Source organism: Cajanus cajan, chromosome 10 (genome assembly GCF_000230855.2).
Source record: "Cajanus cajan strain Asha chromosome 10, NIPB_CcT2T_4, whole genome shotgun sequence".
NCBI classification, from domain to species: Eukaryota; Viridiplantae; Streptophyta; class Magnoliopsida; order Fabales; family Fabaceae; genus Cajanus; species Cajanus cajan.
This window is the reverse complement of record NC_138526.1, coordinates 47,219,858-47,241,251: the sequence shown is the minus strand read 5'-3', so window position 1 is coordinate 47,241,251 and position 21,394 is coordinate 47,219,858. Positions and strand designations below refer to the sequence as shown.

The following is a 21,394-nucleotide window of genomic DNA, read 5'->3' as shown; positions in this document are numbered from 1 at the left end:
TTATCTCACACACACATATATATATATATATATATATATATATATATATATATATATTGATTTATGATTAAATGATAATGTAAAATTATTTTACATTGTTAGTGTATAGTCTATTTTTTCCCCTCTCTATATATATAAGTATCAAAATGTAATAATGCTTAAAAAAATTAATCATGTCTTATCCTTCATACAAGAAATATTTTTAAATTATTTTGTGTATTTATCTAATATTTTTAAGCACTTGCCAAAAAATACTAGTACAAAAGAGGTAATTTACGTCGGTTATTTTAAGCTTTTTACGTCAGAAAAAAGTCTGACGTCAAAGTAGGAGACGTAAATTTACGTCAGTTGTGAAAATTGACATAAATTTACGTCGAACATTGCCAAGATTCGACGTAAAAAAGTTGTATACAAAAAAAATATAACAAGTGCAAGTAGAACGGACCGTTCTGCTTGATAGAACAACCCAGAAGAAAAGACCAACAACCCAAACAAATAGAACAACATAAAGACTGAATAGAACAAATAGCCACAATAGCATTGTGAAGAAAAAAGGTGTTAGTTATTTATACCTGAGCTGCAACAATGTGCGAACGAGTAACGAAGAGTTCACCCCACTTTGCAGGAGACATAAAAAACAATTTAGCAACAAAGGAGAGAGAGAGGGTTTATACAGAGAAGAATCTAGAAAAGTGATGAGATCCGAGTGAGTGCGTGTGCCTCCCATGTACTCTTCTTATTCGCTCTCGCTACTTTTTTACGTCGGACTTGGTAGGGTCCAACGTAAAATGTAAAATCTACGTCGGTTGTATGTTGTGTCTGACATAGATTTTACATTTTACGTCGGACCCTATCAGGTCCGACATAAAAAAATTCACAAAAATTACAAAAATGCCACCGCATCTTTTTTACATCGATTTTTGTTAAGTCCGATGAGAAAGAGGTGACATAAAAGGCTCATTTTTCACTAGTGAAAGAACATGTTACAAACATCTCATAAGCTAAAATTAATGTATGCAAGCTTCTAATATGTTAGTTTGAATAGAACTAAGCTTAGATCTCTTTAAATAAAATTTCAAAATCCAATCTTATATGAAGAAAAAAGCGTAATTAAAAGAAAAAATCTCACTAATAGTTATCAATCAAGTTTTTCAACAAAGATTAATTATCATTAAAGTTGATAAATATTTTGTATCAATATCATAAATTCATAATGATTCATTAAAAAACTTATGTAAAGTTAAAAATATTTTTTTAAGAAACTAATAGGCTTATTTAAATAAGCTAAATAAATTTATCTTCTCCCCCTTGTTAAGTCTCAATTTTACCTCTTTTTGGATGAGACTTATTGAACAAATTCCACTCATCCTTTGAACCATTGCAATATAATTGTTCTCTTTTTGGTTCATTTTGTGTGCAGATATAACTAACCCAAATTTAGCTAACAATACTTTAATACACCTCATTTTTGTGCAGGTATTGAGCTAGAGAAGTGAGGATTGAAGATTCTTAGGATTGGGAATCCAAGAGGCTAAGGAGCAGAGAAGAAATTGCGCCGGGCGCAAGATGACTCGCGCCGGGCTCGAGAAGAACAGAGTCTGGAAGCCGTGGCGCCGGGCGAGAGAATACATGCGCCGGGCGTGGTCGAGACAGAGAGTGCTTGAAACTCTCTAGAAGACATCGCGCCGGGCGTAAAAGGAATTTGCGCCGGGCTTACACTGAGGCAGAAAGTGCTCAGAAGAGTACGCGCCGGGCGCAAAGACTTACACGCCGGGCGCGAAACCCTAATCTGATCTCCCTGGCTCGTATTTGAAGCCATTTTCGGGGGAGAAACCCCCATTCTCACATTGGGCGCCTCCAGGAGCTGCGGAAGGGATTCCCAGGGCTTGGGATCGTCCGTGTGCGGATCTTTCCTTCGGTTCTTCATCCTCCTTTCATCTCTATTTTGTATTTGCCCTCTTTGTTGAGTGGTTTCACCCATTTTGTGGGGTTAGATGTAGCCAACATACTCTATTGTAATCCTTACGTTTTCAATGATATATATATTTGCTGTTTCATTCATTGTTGTGTTTGTTTCTTTGCTTAATGCTTGCTTTGGATTGATCACCCTTTGCATGATTTAATGTTCCATTGAGTATTGGGAAATACCTTTGAAATTAGTTCTGGAACATATGCCTAGTGGAGATTGTATCTAGGGATAGAGCTTGACCCATTAGTAGTCTTAAACCCTAGCCCGTAATGCGGGTGTAGGTATTGGGTACTCAAGGGATTGATATTCAATATCCGCACCTAGGCTCTTTCTCTAAGGGATTAGGTTTGAGTAAACTTATGGGTTGACTAAGTAATGAATTTAACAAGAGATTAAGGATACATTAGTGTTACGTTCGGTGAAATCTGACCCCCACAGCCTCACAATACCATTATCCTATTTCTACTCTTTCCCATTCTAAAACTAATCTTTTTATAGTTTTAACATTCCAATAGTCATGCTCTTCATCTCACATTTACATGACAAACTATAAATTGGAATTATTCTTTAGTCACGAATAGTCAATAAATGCTTATTTTACCTTCTAATCCCTGTGGATACGATATTTTTACTACTTGAACGGCCGGTATACTTGTCGTGTTTGAGACCGTTGATGGAATTAAACTGATTTACAATTATAACAAAAGTACTTCAACGGAAATCTCAACACCTCTAAAAAAAAAATTTAAGTAGTTGAAATAAGTCTTATTAGCTTCTTAAAAAAAATGATTTTGACTTGTGTACTAGTTAATTAAATAATGTAGTTATTTTCATTTTCTATTTTAATTCCTTATTATATCTACTTGTTAAGAAAAACTTATTGTTACAACCTCCATGCACATTTTATCTAGAGAATATGTCATTCACAAGGAAGATTTTCACAAATTTGGGTTCGACTCAATGGTAAGTGAGGTATAAAGTAATTTTTGAAAGAGAATTTTTTACTTTTAAAAGAAAGACTTATAGTTGACCTTATTTATTAACATGTGTGGCCTTTTTGTTTTCTAAAAAAATAATAAATAATTTTTTTGAATAAATTATATTAACGTTTCGAGATTTTGTGAGATTGTATACATATTTTTTGTGGTTGTTGTTGTTGTTTATTTTATTTTTTTTAATTTATTTAAATGCTTACAATAACTACTCTTCTCTTACAAGAGTTAATAAAATTTTTCAAACAATTGAAGGAGATAATGTAATATTTAAAGATAATTAATGTAATAATTTTTAAACAATACGAGGGTTAGTGTAAGGATAAAAGTAGATTTTTGTGCACAATTTTACAAAATAAAAAATAAAAAAAGTTGCGTACGTAACTTACTCAATTATTTTTATTGACAAATCCAAAACTTGAATGTTAGTAACTTCATTCTTAAACTCATCCTACACATATGACTAACAAATTACAGGGATATATTGTTTCCAAATTAACCTTATTTTGTATTTGACTTTTCTTAAGTTTTATATATTCTTTCATGCGGATTTATGTAATAAATGATATATATATATAATTTCATTGAAAAATCTTTAAAAAAGAAAGTGATTAATTAACTCTAATTTTATATATAAAATTGTAACTTACTCTTATCTAAACTTTTATTTAAGAAAAAAGCTTCTTCCTTAATATCCACACATCAGTTTGTAATCGATTAAAATGGTTTACTAACCCACTTTGTCTGTAAGATGGATTAATTAAAATCTGAATAAAGTTTGAATGGTTTTGGTGAATTGATCCGTGCAATAATAGATGGTGAGCATTAGGACAAATAGTGAATGCGTAGCTCACTGTCACTAACATAGCTTTGCTATAGATGATATAGATAGAAAAGAAAAACTGAAAAGCAAGTCGATACCATTCATTCCCAGCCATTCTTTTAGAAGAAATTTAATTATGTCAATCAGTCAGAGTCCTAATGGAAAGAAACACGTCCAACGCCTATAAGAACTCGACACATACAAGAGCCATGATCAAATTGGTTTCACCATATTTGGAAATGTTTAATCTGTCACAGACTCTACATAGATGCCACCCTTTCTGTCTCCTTCTTATATCACAACCAGCCAATTTTTTTGACCATGTTAATCAAATATATAGCAAAAAAGTACGTCTCCCATCTCTTCTCAGATAAGATGTGTGGCATTATGTTATGTTGGCAAACAATTCTGATTAGCCCTCACTTTCTTTATCCTTTGTTGGCCAAAGCATTACAATGTGTTTTTATTAAAACAATATGTTCAATGAATGAAAAAAAACAGCCTTGTCATTAATTTGATGCTCTAGATTTTGTAGAATTAAGCTTCCCTTTTCATCGAATCTAAATAAGTGATCAAATAAAAACTACCCAAAACCTATTTGTAAATAAACCATTATAGTCTAACCTCAATTGCTGAACTTTGTTATATTTAAGGACTTGTCAAAGACTTAACTCACTTTAAGTTAAGTCAGACATTTGTTAAATAAACAAAACCTATATTTTTTAAAAGATTATTTAATTAAAAAAATCAAACTTCAAAAATCATTAAAAAAAAGTCTATTATGACAATTTATTTGAATCAATATAAATAATATCAATAATAATGATAATAGGTTAGTTTTTTTTTTCTTTCAAGACTTACTATGCGTTATGTTTTTAATAAATAATGTTCTTTTCGTCCTAATTTATATATGCATAATATATGTGTGGTCATTGTTATTGTAATTTTCACCAATAATAAAATAATCTTTTCAAATCATGTTACACTTTTAAAAAAATTATATCAAGTAAATAAATTAATTTTAAATTGTACATATATTTTAAAATTACATATGTTTTACATGAAAGAAGATTTAGTTTAATATATACAAGATTTTATATCTAACTTTATTATTGTGATTGAAATTTGTACTTAGAAAAAACAATTAAGTTGAAGTAATCTCTTATTAACTAGTCTATGCATAAAGTACAGTAATCTTTCAAATTTTATATTTAAAAATTAAGTTAGAATCATATTTTTTTTGAATTCTAGCTAATTGAATGCACTTATTTTTCACCCTATTTATAATTATATCCGTGGCCAAATTTTGTTTGGTGGAGGCTTTTTAATTTGTTGGAGTTTCCTAGGAGACATCATCTCGTGGATTTGCAAGCAATGAATCATTGGGTTCCTTCCGCAAACCAATTGGTATGGTGGGAATCCTACTCAGATAATCATCCACGTACTAGCTACTTAATAACCCAAATACATCCCCTTTCCACTCTCTTTATTCATCTTATTATTATTATTTTATTTTCCTCATACCTAGTAGATTTGTCGGTGCAGATTTATGAAATTCTATTTCTTTAAAGTACGTCAATATATGTACAAGGTAATTCCCATGCTGGGTCCAAGATTGTTCACTTATAGGGACACAAGCCCTAGTTGGTTAGCTTCTGGGGTTCCGCCACAAATAAATATAAAACAGTAATGGCATATAACATATTCTAATATTTAATTTATAGAAAATTTATATAAATGAAAAAATTAAATGTTAGCTTTATCATAAAGCTAATACTTTTTATATATATATATATATATATATATATGCTCAAGGTGTTCTCAACTCTGATTAAAAGCCAGAGACTAATTTTCATAAGTATAAAGATTCATTTAAGAATCTAATTATTTCAATAAAAAATTATATATATGTTTGAATAAAAATTAAGTTCAACTCATAAACTTGTTTTTATTTCAAAGTAATAATAGTACAAAAATATTTACTGCAAAAACAATAATACGTTTCTCAAAATCTATTTCATTTTCAAAGTTAAGATTCACAAATCACAACTGCTGCCACTTGTACAGTTGCACTGATCAGTGTAGGTTATATATTAATTAGTTGATCGACTGCAATTTCATATGAATTCCGCATAAGGGTTTAAGACGTACGGTTCCTATGACTTTATATGAGAAATCTCACCATGTATATATGTTAATAATTACTTACAACATGATATTTCGTACCTCGCTTAACCTATGTTATTATGTAGTTTTTCGATTTAACTTGTGTAAAGTATAGAATATGATCGGGTAAACTATATATGTACCAGCATTTTATTATTAATAGAAAATTAACTATTAAAATTTAAATAATTGGATGACTCGGTAGCAAGATATTTACAATTAATTAAATTATACCCTCTTGATAAATAAGTATATATTCATGTATATGAATATAGACATGTTTAGTTTTTCAATCAATAGTTATAAATTGTGTGTTAATCTCGGCCCCTGAATTGTTGTCCTTTACTATATGAAACAAAAATTAGAAGTTTTACTTAATCCGGAAACAATATGGCGAGGCAACGAGAGCAAAAGAATTCATGCATTTATACTAATATTCTAACGAGAAGACAAGTTGCATAGGCATTAGCCACCTCTAATTACGTGTACAACTTGGTTTCTCCCACCATATATATTCAGCTGTTTTGACCAATGAATAACGAGGTTTGTTACTGGAAGCTTTGGTTGGACGTTGATTGAGAGAAGTAGCAAGAAAATTATGTGATACACATTCCCTCCCTTGACAAATGGTTAGTCGGTGCTTCACGGACTATTATTTCTTTTATTAACCAAGTTGACAACCACTACACTCCTTCATCCATCATCCTTTATAAGTTTAGACCTTGCATAATTCAATTATAATTAATTACACTCATTATTCATACAAATACAACCTTTGACTTAGACTTATTAATTAACAGGTGTTGTTAGAGTAATAATCTTTATTTATCATATTCGATGCCAATGCAACACGCCAAAATTAGTGGTTATTTAACATACAAGACCATAAAAAATAAAGTGAAAATTCGAAATGCTTTTTTATTTGCGTCAAAGTCCTAAGACAATTGCTTACAAATAGACAGGGTCTGTTTGATTAACAGAGGAAGTGACCCCATTTTCTGGACAAGGTATGAATGATATGCATGGATTAGCTAAAACAGTGAAGTTGCGTTGCTTGAACGATATGAAGAAAGAGATGTGTGCCTTATCCCAAAAGGCAACTCTTGGACAAACCTTTTAATCTCTTGCGAATATGACACAATGCGGACTTAATTGAATTCACCTCTCCGATCATATTTTCCAGTTTTCTGTCATCTTATTACTTTTCTGGGAATGGCCACCCAAACCCACCATCATATATGTCATAACATATTCCATTCTTAGGTCTGTTTGTGAAAGAGCATTAATTTATTGGGACACATAAGTTTTTGATTTGAATATAACTCAACTCCCTACTTTTAAGAATTTTTTTTTTTTTTTTTAGTATTGTGAACATTTGATTGAGAAGAAAGATTTTATTAAAGATGGTCACTTAAATCCTCCAACAACATTAGTAAAAAATATAGTCAATAATATAACGAATACTTCACACAAATAATATAAGATGTATTTGAATATATATTTCAAAATATTGAAATATGTATTTTTATTTTTGAATGCATAAAATTCAAAAATATTAAAATTAAAACTGATTGAGACCTACATGTTGCTTTCAAAATAATAGTGTGGATTCACTCACTTAGATTCCTGTCATTGCTGAACCATTTATGAATGCCGTATTTATTGCTTATGCTTTTTGTTATGGTGGCTGGTGGTTGAGATAATAGCTTTAGAATCATTCTCAAAGATATCCTTTGAGGCCATGTTTTAAAAAAGATTAGAAAGATTAAAAGCTGCACAGCGTCTTATAGATAGCAAGCATATATAACTTACTAATCAAATCCGTACTTTCTACCTGCACGTGTTATCAACGAAATAAATTATCTACCTAACTCAAATTTATAAAATTAATTATTTTTTACTTATATATACTATTATAATTTTATTTTAAATTAATATAAAACCTTTTAATACACACTCCTCACATTAATCTAATAATTAATTATTAACAAGATAAATCTAATAATTAATAATTAATAGAATATAAATTTTAATATTATCTTAAAATAATAGATTATGTTATCAAGTTTAGTTTCTTTAGCTTTGGCATCTTCTTTCTTTCTTCTTTGTCATGACTAAAAAATTTAAAGATTTATGTCAAAATTCAAACATCCTTATTATTTTCTTCTTAAAAAAAAATTAGGATCTATTTTATTTTTATTATTTCTTATTTATATACATTATTATGATTCAATATAATATCTTCAATACGAATTGCAAAATCTATAAATTAGATCTCCAACATGTGTTGCAAAGTGATTGAGTTAAATTATTAATAGAACAAGATGTGTTTTGATAAAGAATTTGAAATTCTTGAAATTTGAATTATTTTAGCTTAAATTTATATTTTTATTTAAATATTTTATTTAAGTTAATTTAAATTTTTTAAATTTCAAATTCTTACTTTAGATATGATAATTTAATTTTCACCATAGATAAAATTGATTATATATATATAATGATTTTAATATATATATATATATATATATATATATATATATATGAAATTTTAAGATTAAATTTTATAAAAATAAATATTATTCAATTTTTTTAAAATATTTAATAGTTTTAAAAATTAATATTTAATAATTTAAAAAATATTTTTAAATATTTAATAATTAAGAAATAGAAGAAAATATATATATACATAAGTAAGATAACAAAAAATCATATAAATAATTTTAAATTCTTATAAAATTTCATAAACACTTAAATTTTAAATTCTAGATTCATACATAACATTTCATTTCAAGATATTTAAATTTTTTTAAAAAAAATTACTTCATTTAAATTTATATTTATTTAAAGCGATTGCAAAGGGTATCGAAAAAGTGATAACCACCATTAATTTTTTCCTTTTCCTTTTTATCCGGCTGAATGTGACCCACCAATTAATGTGCATAGTTATATTATCTTAACTAACTTTCTAATCATCACAAAATCTTAACCGGCCAGTTATCTCAAGTTATTGTAAAAAAATTATATAATTATCTCAAGTTCAAATTCAAGATATTCAATTACATTGGAAAAAAAAACAAAATTACACGTGGAATATGAAAACAAAAAAGAAAAGAGAAATCAACCTGACAGGGTAAATTTTCCCTTCTCTTTGAAAAATCACCACACTCACGATGGGTTGCGTTGTCCCATTTGGACTTTGACAACCCTTCACATGCTGAATTGCTGATGTGGTGACTAGACCTAAATAGGATGCGTTCATCTGTATTAACATCGTTTAATAGGTGAAAAACAAAAACAATTTACTATCAATCTAGAAATTAAGACTAAGATCACGTGTGTAATAAGTAGTGTTCGAGATCCTTCCCCGTGCAATTGCGTGATGGTTAGATTGCGTAAATATTTGATCATCATTATTTGTTTGTTTGTTTTTACAGAATGTTAGACAAATATTGAAAATTGTGTTCCTCAAGAACCGGGTCATCCAACACAACAGTGATGTGACGTAAAAAGTAACAAAAAGTGATGATAAAGGGGATCTATCATCTTTGTGTTAGTTGTTGCATTCCATCACAATACAAAGACTCTAACAATGTACCCGGACAGAACTGCTAACTAAGACCATTGATAATAATAGTGTTTTGGAGCTGAATGAGTAGATGAACCACCAATTCAATTGAAAATGGCTTGATGAAATTGGTTAACTCAGTGCAATGTAGAATCCAATAAGACATCTTACAGTAGAGACTAGAGACTGATGATTACATTTGGGTGAGTCAGCCTCCGTCAATGGTTTGCCACTTATTAGAGGCACTTGTCTCTGCTTCCTATCATTCTTCCTTTTCCTCCTGTTTCTGGCTCAGGTTTTGTTGTTATCATGTAAGCTAATATCAAGGTTTAAATTTCTCGAAATCATATAGTTAAAAATTAAAGTTGATATTATTTAGAGATGAGATAATTAATATATATATATATATAATAATTTTCATCTTATAATTTTTTTTTATAAAATTAAATTAAAGTTTAAATTCTTTTTATGATGATATCGAAATTATCATAAATCTACTTTAAAAAGGTCTATTTTATTTATACAAGTACTAAGTTTATAATGTTTTATCAAGTTGGTAATTAAAATAAAATAGTAAAATGTAATAATTAAAAGAATCTGCATAACAACATTGATATTTTAGAGTTAATGAGTCAAAATTTATGGATCACTTCCACTCACCACGAGTTTGAATTGAGTTAGGTTAAAATAATTTTGCACATTTTAATTATAAAAAAAAGAAATGACACAACTTAATTAAAACTCGACTCATATAAGTTGAATTTTTTGAGAGTCAAGTTAATCTATTTAGTTTACTCTTTTCCCCCTTCAAATGCTAGTTTATTTGATATTTTGATTATACTATTGATTGAATTTTATACATTAGTTATGAATTACAATAATTAATATCAATATACACATTTTTTTACTTTCTTTGTAAATTGATTAAGTTGGTTCAATTTTTTTGTCTAATTATTAATACAGTTGTTTTGAAATGTAAGACTATAATAGACATTAATTTTATCAAGTTTGGTTAGTTTTGTATTTATTTTATTTTAATTAAGTTAACTCATGATAAACTAGATTAATTCTTTTTACAAATTTACCAAATAGTGGGTCAAGTCAGATCAATTTAGCTTTTGAGCAACTTGTGATGAGCTAAATCGAGTAACCGCTTTCACATCTTTAGATAATTCTTCATGTCAATTGATTTATTTTTATTTTATATTTTCTAAATTTAAGTTATTTTATGTCTTAATATTTTGTATCAAAATAATAAATAAAAGACTAATATTTAACTTAAATAATCGATTGGGATCATTAAATATTAAAAAGGATGATATTTAAATATCAATTAAGATCAGGTTAAAAAAAATCAATTAAGACATACTTAAAGTTTATAATAGGAGTGTTTGTTGGTTTGAACAATCTAATAAAATTGACAATCTGAACTAAATAAATTAAGTTAATTTAAAATTTTTTATTGGACAAATTCGATTGAAACCAAATAATCTAACCTTAATTAATTTGGATTACATATTTGCATTTTAAAAATTGAATAAACTAAGACTTGAACCAATTAAAATTAAAATTATTATTCACTAATACAAAACTCACTTTTAAAATTGGAGTTTTAAAATTGGTTATAAAGTAGCTGATTTTAAAAGTGACGCAGTGTCAATTTCGTAAATAATGACATTATTTTTTAAATCGACTACCTTTTAACCGATTTTAAAAGGTCTCTGATGCTACTTTTAAAATCGGTTATTTAAGAACCAATTTTGTATGTAGTATACAAAATCGGTTCTTAAGTAGCCGATTTTAAATGTGTTATTTTTAAAATCGGCTATTTAAGAACTGATTTTGTATGTAGTATACAAAATCGATTCTTAAATAGCCGATTTTAAAAATGTCAGAACTTTTTCTCTCTTCCCCTTCATTCCTTTCTTTAATTACTCTCTCGCGCTCTCATCTAAAGTTTTCAGCTTCTCATTTTCTTTGCAAGACTACTGTATCCAGGTAACATTCTCATTCTCTTTTCATGTCTCTAGTTTGCTATATTCTGGTAAGTTTTGAATTTGAAATGGCCTGTTTTGCAATCAGAACAGCCAGTACTGCTATCAGAACCGCCCGTGCTGCAAGCATAACGACTTGTACTACTATCAAAACGACCCATTCTACTTGCAGGACAGGCCGTTCTACCACCAAAACGGCCCGTTCTGGTTGGAGTATAGGTCGTTCCAGACTATAATTTTAGGCCTTTTGAAGAACCTGAAACGGCCTATTCCAGTTTAGAAGTCTAACTTTTAAAATCGATTTATGCATGACTGATGTAAAAGTCTAACTTTTAAAATCGGTTTTTGCATGACCGATGTTAAAAGTGTAATTTTTTAAAATTGACTTTAAAAGTAAAAATAATCGATTTTAAAAGTATTTTTTCCACTAGTGATTTTATTATTAAATTGTTATCTTAATATTAAATAATATCATAATTTTATTAGTAACATATAAGGACTTTAATAAAATGTATGGAGACTACTTTAATAATAATTGTAACTTAAAAAGTTTAATTATATTTAAGGGGCTACTATATTTTTAAATGTTAAAATATTTTTGTTCTTACCGGAGATCAGTCGTAAGAACGATCTGCTGGGCAAGATTGGTGAACCTCCTTCGTCGGGTACGCTTGTTGTTTCAGAGTGGGGGTGGTACCTGCAAAAGAGACTCCGATGCTCAAGTTAGTGTTTGTGGAATATGGATATCGTATAAGTAATGCACGTACCTTAGTGTGAATTAGGGTTTCTCTGGGCCTTGGGCCCGAGATCAATTACGGTCTACTCAGATAACGGGCCTTTGTCTTGGCCGATGTCGCACAACACGTGTCCGATGTCAATCTGCGCTGTGATACCGAGTTTGAGCTCGGCTTAGCGGTACAGATAGTACAACTTTAGTTTAAAATATTAGATTATGTTAGATTACTTTAATTTAATATTTTTTACATTAATTTTTTATTTATACTTGAATGTTATTTATAATATTTTAATAATATATTTTTATTCAAATTTTAAGATAAAATAATATATATTTTATATTTTAAAAAATTAAATATATGCCTTTTTTTTTTAGGAATCCGATTAATCCAAACTAAATTAGCTCATTGTTAATTGAAATGATTTTATTTAATTTAGATTATAATTTATTTTTTTATAAATTCAATTAAAATCAAATCAATTAAAATTTATTGTAATTCACTTTAAATTCGAACTAAATCGGTTTATGAATAGTGTGAGTTGATAACATTTATATATATGGAAAATATAAAATTTAATTAAGGAAATTAAACACTCTCTTACTGTTGTGTTTTACTAATGTCCTACAAAACCTTTGACTTATAAAATTGTGATGTTTACCACTTGAGTGTTTCTTAAAGATCTCCCTAGTGCTATCATGCTTATCGCAAGCTATAGAAACACACATGGAGTCGAGGGCAAATTTTTTAAATATATATTCTAATTGAACTGTTTTTCTTTTCTCAAGCAGCAAAGAACCAATCATGTGGTTAGTGCATGAAAAAAAAAAATCTAATAATGCAGTTAATAAATTGATTTAAAGTTTAAAACCACTTAGTCCGATAAATGTATAATTCAAAAATTTTATTGTCTTCATCTTTGGTTATGAATGGAAGGACACCTTCAAGGGTGGGTTTATTCTATGATGAATAGAGTTTAGGTTAACAACTCTTGTTTTTTCCTTTCTGTTTTTTTTTGTTCTTCTTTCTGTTCTGTTTCCTTCCCTGTGCCGTCGGTTAAGCCGTTGCCTATGGTCAAAGATAAAATTCACATGCATTTACATAATTGTCGCAATGCATGTGGCTTTAAAGCAGTGGCTTTATTGGATGAAAATAGAAAAATAACACTAGCATAATTTATAATACAATAAAAGATGAACTCTATTACCAAAAATAAAAAGGTTAAAAATCCTCTGTTTGGTGTATGTATAGGTGCTTGTATGGTTAAAATTATTTTGAGGAAAGTAGTTATTCTTTATTTTTTTTAAAAATTAAAATACAGATGAAAGATAATTATTTCTCTATAATTATAAACATGAGTTCGGTATACAGAAGTTTGAGTTAAATAAAAATATTATGGACCATAAATAGTTGAAACAATTTAATAGAAAAAATTTTAAAAGTACTTTTATCTTATATTTGAACCAACTCTTTCGTTAACTCTTCCTCTTGTTGCCAAAAGTACAAAACTCCGTTTCTTCTACCCTGCCATGGTATTTAATTTTTATTTCAACTATTGTAATGAGAGGGCCTTTTATTTTGTATCATCCAAACAATTCAAGTGGGATAGAAATTTTAAAGAAAATATTAAAGCACTATAAACATGTTCTTTTTTATTTTAAAGAAAAAAATCGTTTGGCACGTAAAAATCAAGGCTATAAATTATAATAAATTATAGACGCACATTTTTTTTTCTCTCTTTCAAATGTACAGAAGAAAAGGAAAAGACAAATAAACATGAATATGTTTGTATAAAAGCACTGGAAAGAAGGCTATAATAAAGATATGGGTAGTAGCAGTAATATATAATGGCAGCGAAGTGTTATCCTGGTATTCTTTTTTATGGTGCTCGTCAAATTGTCAATGCCATTTTTCAACGCTCTTCCTTCTTATCTTATGAAGAAAATTCACAAATGAATTTCACGTGGCGCTATACCTTTTTGGGAAGCATATGATGAGTGTTTTGGTGGACACATTGGTATTCATTGTTTTACCACCAAACTATGCATATGTTCATGTAGAGTGTCAGGTGTTATGGGTGGAATACACCATGAATCCATTTTGTGGTACGAAAGCTACACAAACATCAAAATACCGGATCCAATCAAATATCTTTGCTTCCTAGCTACTTTCATAAATCATCCCTATTTCCTGGGAACATTTATATTGAAAGCACCAATATTATATAAAGCAATCATAAACTAAGCAAGATCATAAGCTAAACCGATCGAAAACTATAGTTCGATATTATAGCCCAAGGAATAGTGAAAAAAATTATGGTTCCAAAAGTTACCCAAAATATATCAATTTTGAGTAAATCATCAATTCTATATATAAAAAAAAATGTCACCATATTCTTTGTGACACTATCTTCTTTTTTTTTTTTTTTACATTGTACACTATCCTTTTAACACTTTCTTTATAATTGGTTATTTTAATGAATTTTTTTTATAAGACTCACTAAAATTTATAATTTTTAATAAATTCTAATCAATAACAAAGAAAGTATTATACTTATATATAAAGAGATTTTTTTTTTTGGTTTACATATTATTGTCCGACAATTTTAACCTTTAAAAAATTGCAAAATAATAATTAATAATGATCAGAAAAGTCTTTCTTTATGATTTTTTTTTAAAAAATTAATAATAACCCACTACCTCCACAAATTTGGATGTATTTAAAAAAAGATACGAAATATGTTTTACTCACTACTCACTAGTTAAAATAATAACGTTAAAAAAAGTGTTACTAATATTTTTCTTCTTAGAAATATAAAGTATGAAAGGATCGTGCAATTACATTTTTAATGCACCCTCATTGCCTCATAAGATCGTTTCACCTTGTGTGAGTGGTTAAATTTAGTTTTTTTATAGAAAAAGAGATGAAAACATAAGGAATTAATCATGGCACTACCATGAGAATTTATATGAAGAAAAATGAAGAACAAAAATAATGTACATATTATTGATGAAGAGACTAGCTAGGATAACAATGTACAGTAGAGTGGAGCATTAATGTTATTCATCAAGAGAGAAATCTGGTTCTTCTGGCTTCTGCAAAGAGCTGACAACTCCAGAATGTGTGGAAGAATGCATGTTGACATTGAGAGGTTTCCTAGTAGTGATGGCAACCCTTTTTGCATAGGTTGGTGTTTCGGGGTCAGCATTATTAGTTGCCCTCGCCCTCAGTTCAGCCACTTCCTTCCGTTTCTTATGCCTTCTCCAGGCGGCTTGAATGAAACATGCAGCCCAGGTTCTCCACTGGTGTGAGTAAAACCTGAATTTATGTCTCAGTTGTTTGCTGTGTAGTCTTCTGAATTGGGATGCAACGAATTTCAGGTCTTCTGCTATCAGTGCGAATGCCTCTACTTCTGAGATGGCTTTCACTGTTCGAGTGGATGAAGGGAGTATCACACTGGGCCGCGGGTCCAAGGCCCATGTTAGGAGCTCCTCCCCACAGAAATCACCTGGCCCAATACGGCATGAGTTGAAGAATCCAGCACGCCCTCCGTTGGTGGTGTACGAATCAAGATGGCCTCGTATTATGAAGAGCATTTCGTTCACAGGATCACCCTCGCGCACAAGAAAGGTTCCCTCGGTGCACAATGCAGGCTTTAGTCTTTCACATATTGCATCCAGCATTCTCTCGTCCATTTGATCAAATAATGGTACCTGTTTATAATTAATCCCTTACTAACTTCAATTATACTACTATTATTGCTATATATAATATACATTTACTTAGTGCTACATCATTGTTAATATGATATAATATGTTATATCAACCGTTAGTGTATCACACCAACAATTAACTAAAAAACAAAATGTATGAAATTTTAAAATTGGATAACAAATGTATAAATTCAAAAATTGGGTAGTAAATTTCGTAAAATCATAAAACATGAGTTTATAATATTAATATACTTTGACTATAACTTTTAAAGTAGTTTATGATAAAAGACAACAATATTACTATGAATCATAATTTATCATCAGTTGTATTTAAGTTAAATTCTATATATTATATATGGAAGCAAGATTTAATTTTGAGAAGTGGGTGTTCTTATTGGTGTACTATGTTGTAAAGTTTGATGTCTCGTGAGACTTACTCCTCGGACTAGATCGAGACAGAGGTGGCGCTTGATGTCTCTCCGAAGATCAATGGGAAGTCCTTTGAGAAGAGCTTCTTCATCTACTCCTCGTGTAGCCAACCATTTGTATTGGTCATATTTACGCACTGATTCTCTTAGATCAGGAGGTAGTTGCCTGTGATGCATCCATTGTTCAGTATCAGTTCTTTTCACCCTCCATTCTTCTAATCTAACAGTGGTTGACTGGAGATATGTCTGCAAAATTAGACTTCTATTAGTTATATGCCTTATTAATATTGTCAAATTAGACTGATGAAACGTTTTCTTAAAATTCAATTGGCAAAGTCACTTTCTCCAAGCAAATGTGGAGTTGTTTAATTCTTGGACTGAAAGTTTGTTGGGGATGATCAATAGTATGAGTTAAAATATTGGATCATACTACTTGACACAAAAAGACTAGCCAATTAGTCTTGATCCATATAAGCTTAAAATGCACGACATTCTTTAATTTTTCTAATGTGAAATTTCCTACTATGCATTTTAATGGAGAAATAAAGGTAAAGGAAGTGACATGCATAATTTAATTACCTGCATATTACCAATTAGCAACGCGAAAAGAACCAATCCAAGGGTTGCAACAACAATGGCAACCATTATTTCTCCAACATATGTGCTAGTAAGAAGGCCTTGCCCCAGAGAACTGCACCCTCCAATCAGAAAAGCATTAATTCTCAAAGGGATAAAAAGAGCTTCTAGATGAGAAAATTTTCTCTACTTGTTAGGAAAGAAGGAAGATAAAAACAGTTCCCTCATTTTATTATAGTTTGTAGAAAACACTATCTTTTAATTTGCTCAACAAGATGACAAAATAAGATTAAAATTAAACTGTCTAAGGAAAGCAAGGTAATGGTATAATTGTTAATGCTTTACTCAGGTGTAAAAGATAGTACTAACAAGATAGAACAGTTGCATAACACTTACCTCAAATTTCTTAGGCCCCACCACAGGCAAAAAAAGTACTTATTAAAGAATCCGGACGATGTAACTTTTGAAGTCACGGCATCAGCATATATACCAAACTGATAGAAGTCATCGTTTGCATTTGGTGAGCACAAATTTGTGATATTACTTGCTATAAACCAGGAGACCCTGAGAGCATCTTTAACCCTGTGGCAGTCAAAGAATCTGTATTCACAAAATGACTTCTCCAAATCACACACACTTCTCCAACATGCTTCTTGACGTTCTATTGCTAGTAGGTACCAACAAGCCCCTAAAATCTTTTACGTATGTTTCCCATTCAAAAAACAAATAGTTAGGTTGTATACTATAATGTCGACATATGCTAAAACTTGAATCACATTATATAGATTATCTTGTAGAGAAAATAAAGTTTGGTTTCTATTAACTCATTTTTTCTTAATGTGAGACACAACTTTCATTATTCATTAATAAACATGATAAAAAGAAAATGTAGTTTTCATTCACTTACATGGCTAGCCAGCATGTAAAGCATCAGGTTGTAAGCAGCCCCTGCCCAAGCTGTTTCTGTCACAACCCCTGTAGCTTTTACAATTTGTGATGAAAGTGGAAAAATCAAAACTAGCCTCGGAAAATATTGGAAAATGATGAAAAAGCGAAGGACATTTTTTGTGTTGGCCATGGTTGAACCCCTAAGAGTTGGAATAACAATCCAAATTAACACCTGGAATCAACATAACAGAATGGCACATTTAGCATATCAAAACATCATACTGTTGCTTATAAGAAAATGCTAACAACGTACTACTATCTAACACACTCTTTTAGACACACTTTAATCAATAATAGAAATTATATTAGAAAAAGTGTGTTGTATACTTGTATTGCTTGTACTAAGGAGGAAAATTTTCAAAGGTACCTGAGGAAGGGGCAGGGCAGCAACAAAGTCTAACCAGAAACCCTTGCGAAGGTACCTAACTGCAATCTTAGAATATCCTACAACAAGTTCTCCTCTCCCAAAAACCCTTGAAGAAGGAGCAACAAAAGCCGTACGAAACTTCATCAAAATCTGAATCACGTAAAAGACATCCACTACTGATCTTACCAATGTGAGGATAACTTCAAGAGTTATTCCAATATCAATGCAGACTTCATCTCGAACAACTGGCAGATAAAAGAACAAAGGGTCCACAAATAAAGACACTAAACATGCCACCAAGAAAATCTTGTTCCATCGGTGAAGAGTTTGTCCTCGAGGATCTAATACTCTTCGTTTTACTCTGTCGTAGTCTTCTGAGAACACTCTTGATAACATTCTAGCTTTCAAGAACTTCCCTGTCACCTTTTTGTGAGACACTTTGGAACTTGGTTCAGGTATTTGTGTCCCATCAATGTGGTATTTAATCTTAGCACCATTTTCACCCTTAGTCGTGGGAAATTTTGCTAGTTCCGGATCATCTTCAAACCTAAAATATGAAATGAAACTTAGAATTAAAACCTTATGATAAATAATGAAAAAATCGATTAATCAATGAACTCAAACTCAAAAGGCTAGCATTGAACTTTAGTAATATATCTATAGTTTTGTTGGTAACACGAGAGGATTAAACATCGGAAAAATCTCTACAACAGGTTATAAGAAAATCATACAAATGAACTTAACATTACATCTGAAGCCAAAATCCTAAGGAATCATTTTTATGAGTCTTTGTCACTCATATAGTATTTAACATAATTTTATTAGTCGTGACATTCTCATTCACACTTGCATCAAAAGTTAAAATCAGAAGTAGCAGCAGTAGTGATATTAATTAAATGACTTAGAACATGAAAGATTTTTAGAAGGAAACGAACCTTGCAGATCTTGAATTACCAAAAGCCATACCGAATTCCCGGAAGTATCAACCTCCCAATCAAAATTGTGAATCTGGGGAACAATTTAAACATTGAAAGTTGTGTTCTTAATCAATGTTTGTTGAGAAAAAGATTGAAAGCACCAATAGTAGTTGTAGCAAGAAAGTGTAAATCATGAAAAGCATAAAATGAAGATGGCGACAAATCAATAGATTTGGTTTCTTACAAACAACAAGGGAGTGAAGTGAGAGAGATTCCGGAGCATTTGCCTCTGGTGAAAGCAAAGACATGGCACACATTTTAGCAACTTGTCACATCTGCTACTCATGCAACCTGTATCTTGATTTGCCACCGACCAACTAGAAACCACTTTGACAATTGAAAAACAAAAGGGTCATTCGGGCAATGCAGAACGAGTTGCAGAGCAGAGTGAGAAATCATAAAGAGTAGTATATTCCTTTGCTTCTACTTGTCACTCTTCCCTTGATTGGGAACAAGTCAAATCAAGATTTATTTATAAAAGAAAATGCATAATTGGTTCTGATGGAAAATATCAGAATATAAGGAAAATTAAAAGAGGAAATAATTTTGTATGCACAGGAAAATTAATTTTTTTTAATCATGTTATTAGAATGATAATAACCACAACTTTGCCTTTAGACAAACTTTTATCACCTAATCTCTATTGTTAAAGTTATAAATATTTTTTACTAATATCATACTTACACTAAAAGAAAGACATATATTTTTTATGTAACATGAATTTGTGAGTATTTTTCATGTACATATCATTAAAAATATAATTAAGAGACTTGACTATTTATTAATTATTTGGTACTTGAGAGAGAAATACAACTTATGCAAGGTACAAACATAGTACAACCGTAAAAACGAATGCATTTTGTTGGGTGTGATATGATGTTTGACATTGGCAAGCATCCCACTGATGTTTGAGGAAGAGAATTGAATGAATATGCCATATGATAAGCATGATTACTTTATATCTAATCATTCATAATTTTCATCGTCAGTGAATCTCGTTTCAATTTTGTTTTGGTTTTATCTAATTTAACTTTCTACATGTGTATATATATTATAGTCCAACCGAGTGGAACAAATAAAAAAGAAGAGGTTAGTCCGGCGGGTAAGTAGGGCATAACCATGCAGGCGTTGGTTTGGCTCCAACCAAACAAGTTGCTTGCAGAGAGAGAGAGAGAGAGAGAGGTGAATTGTTAATTAATTAAAGATATATATATTTTAACGTGCGAATGATCCGAGGAGGAGTTGACTGCGTTAGATACGCTGCTATGGAATCTGGACACGTGTTCCTTCATTGTTATTCACACACTCCCACACCCACCTCACCTCAGTTTCCCACAATCAATCAAAATTATATCAAAATTAGAAATTATTTTAACAATTTGATTAACTTAATCTTTATCCCGTATTCTTAAGTTTGAATATATAATGAGAAATTTAAAATATGTGTGGATGGGTAGAAAGGATTGAGGAGCAGGGCTTGTGACAGCATTAAATGAAAGTGCAATCGGTTGTACCTTCCAATTACCATACATTGTTAAACTCAAGTACAGACTGGATCCATGCTGCCAGTGCCAGAGGACCCATCCCAAGGATTAGGGCAAGATTGTTTATGCACTATTCTTGTGTTCAATGGCAATTGCAAGTGTGTTCATATATGAATAAATTAAATTAATCAAGGCCAGACACTCTACATCATTAGTGCCATTCCTGTTGTTCGTTTAGTCTCAATATTAATTACATTTTTGGAGTTGGAGGAGCCTTTCCCTCACACAAACGTACGTGCACATTTATAAATATAAAAGCTGATTTTGTGAAGCACTATATCTAATCTTTTATATAAGAAACAAACAGGTTTTTTTTTTTCGTTATAAGAAACAGAGATTCATTTTCTATTCTACTGATTACTATTTTCCTTTTATATTTTTAATATATTGTGAAGCCTATCAATGAGATATTTAATCGATTTTAATGCGAATGAATTTATTTATTAATATGTATGTTTAAAATACAAGTAGATATGAAGGGAAAATCATCTTTGAAAATAACGAGTAATGTCAATGAGAGGGCCGACCGCAAGCATTAGGCAATGCCTTATGCCTACAAATTTTTTTTAATTTATGTTATAAAATATTTTTTTATTTT

The 21,394-nt window shown here is 30.2% G+C and overlaps 1 protein-coding gene across 1 annotated transcript; it reads right to left on the bottom strand.

Annotated features, from left to right (window-relative positions):
- Positions 1–14,971: 14,971 nt before the first annotated feature.
- Positions 14,972–19,922, bottom strand: CNGC15 (cyclic nucleotide-gated channel 15). The gene is made up of 8 exons (XM_020377046.3): positions 19,437–19,922; positions 19,211–19,283; positions 18,276–18,822; positions 17,868–18,080; positions 17,357–17,655; positions 16,964–17,075; positions 16,394–16,630; positions 14,972–15,956 (listed from the first exon to the last, which is right to left on the bottom strand). The coding sequence occupies exons 2-8, from the start codon at positions 19,237–19,239 to the stop codon at positions 15,303–15,305; spliced, it is 2,091 nt and encodes a 696-aa protein (XP_020232635.1). The 5' UTR covers positions 19,240–19,283; positions 19,437–19,922; the 3' UTR covers positions 14,972–15,302.
- Between the last annotated feature and the right edge of the window lie 1,472 nt (positions 19,923–21,394).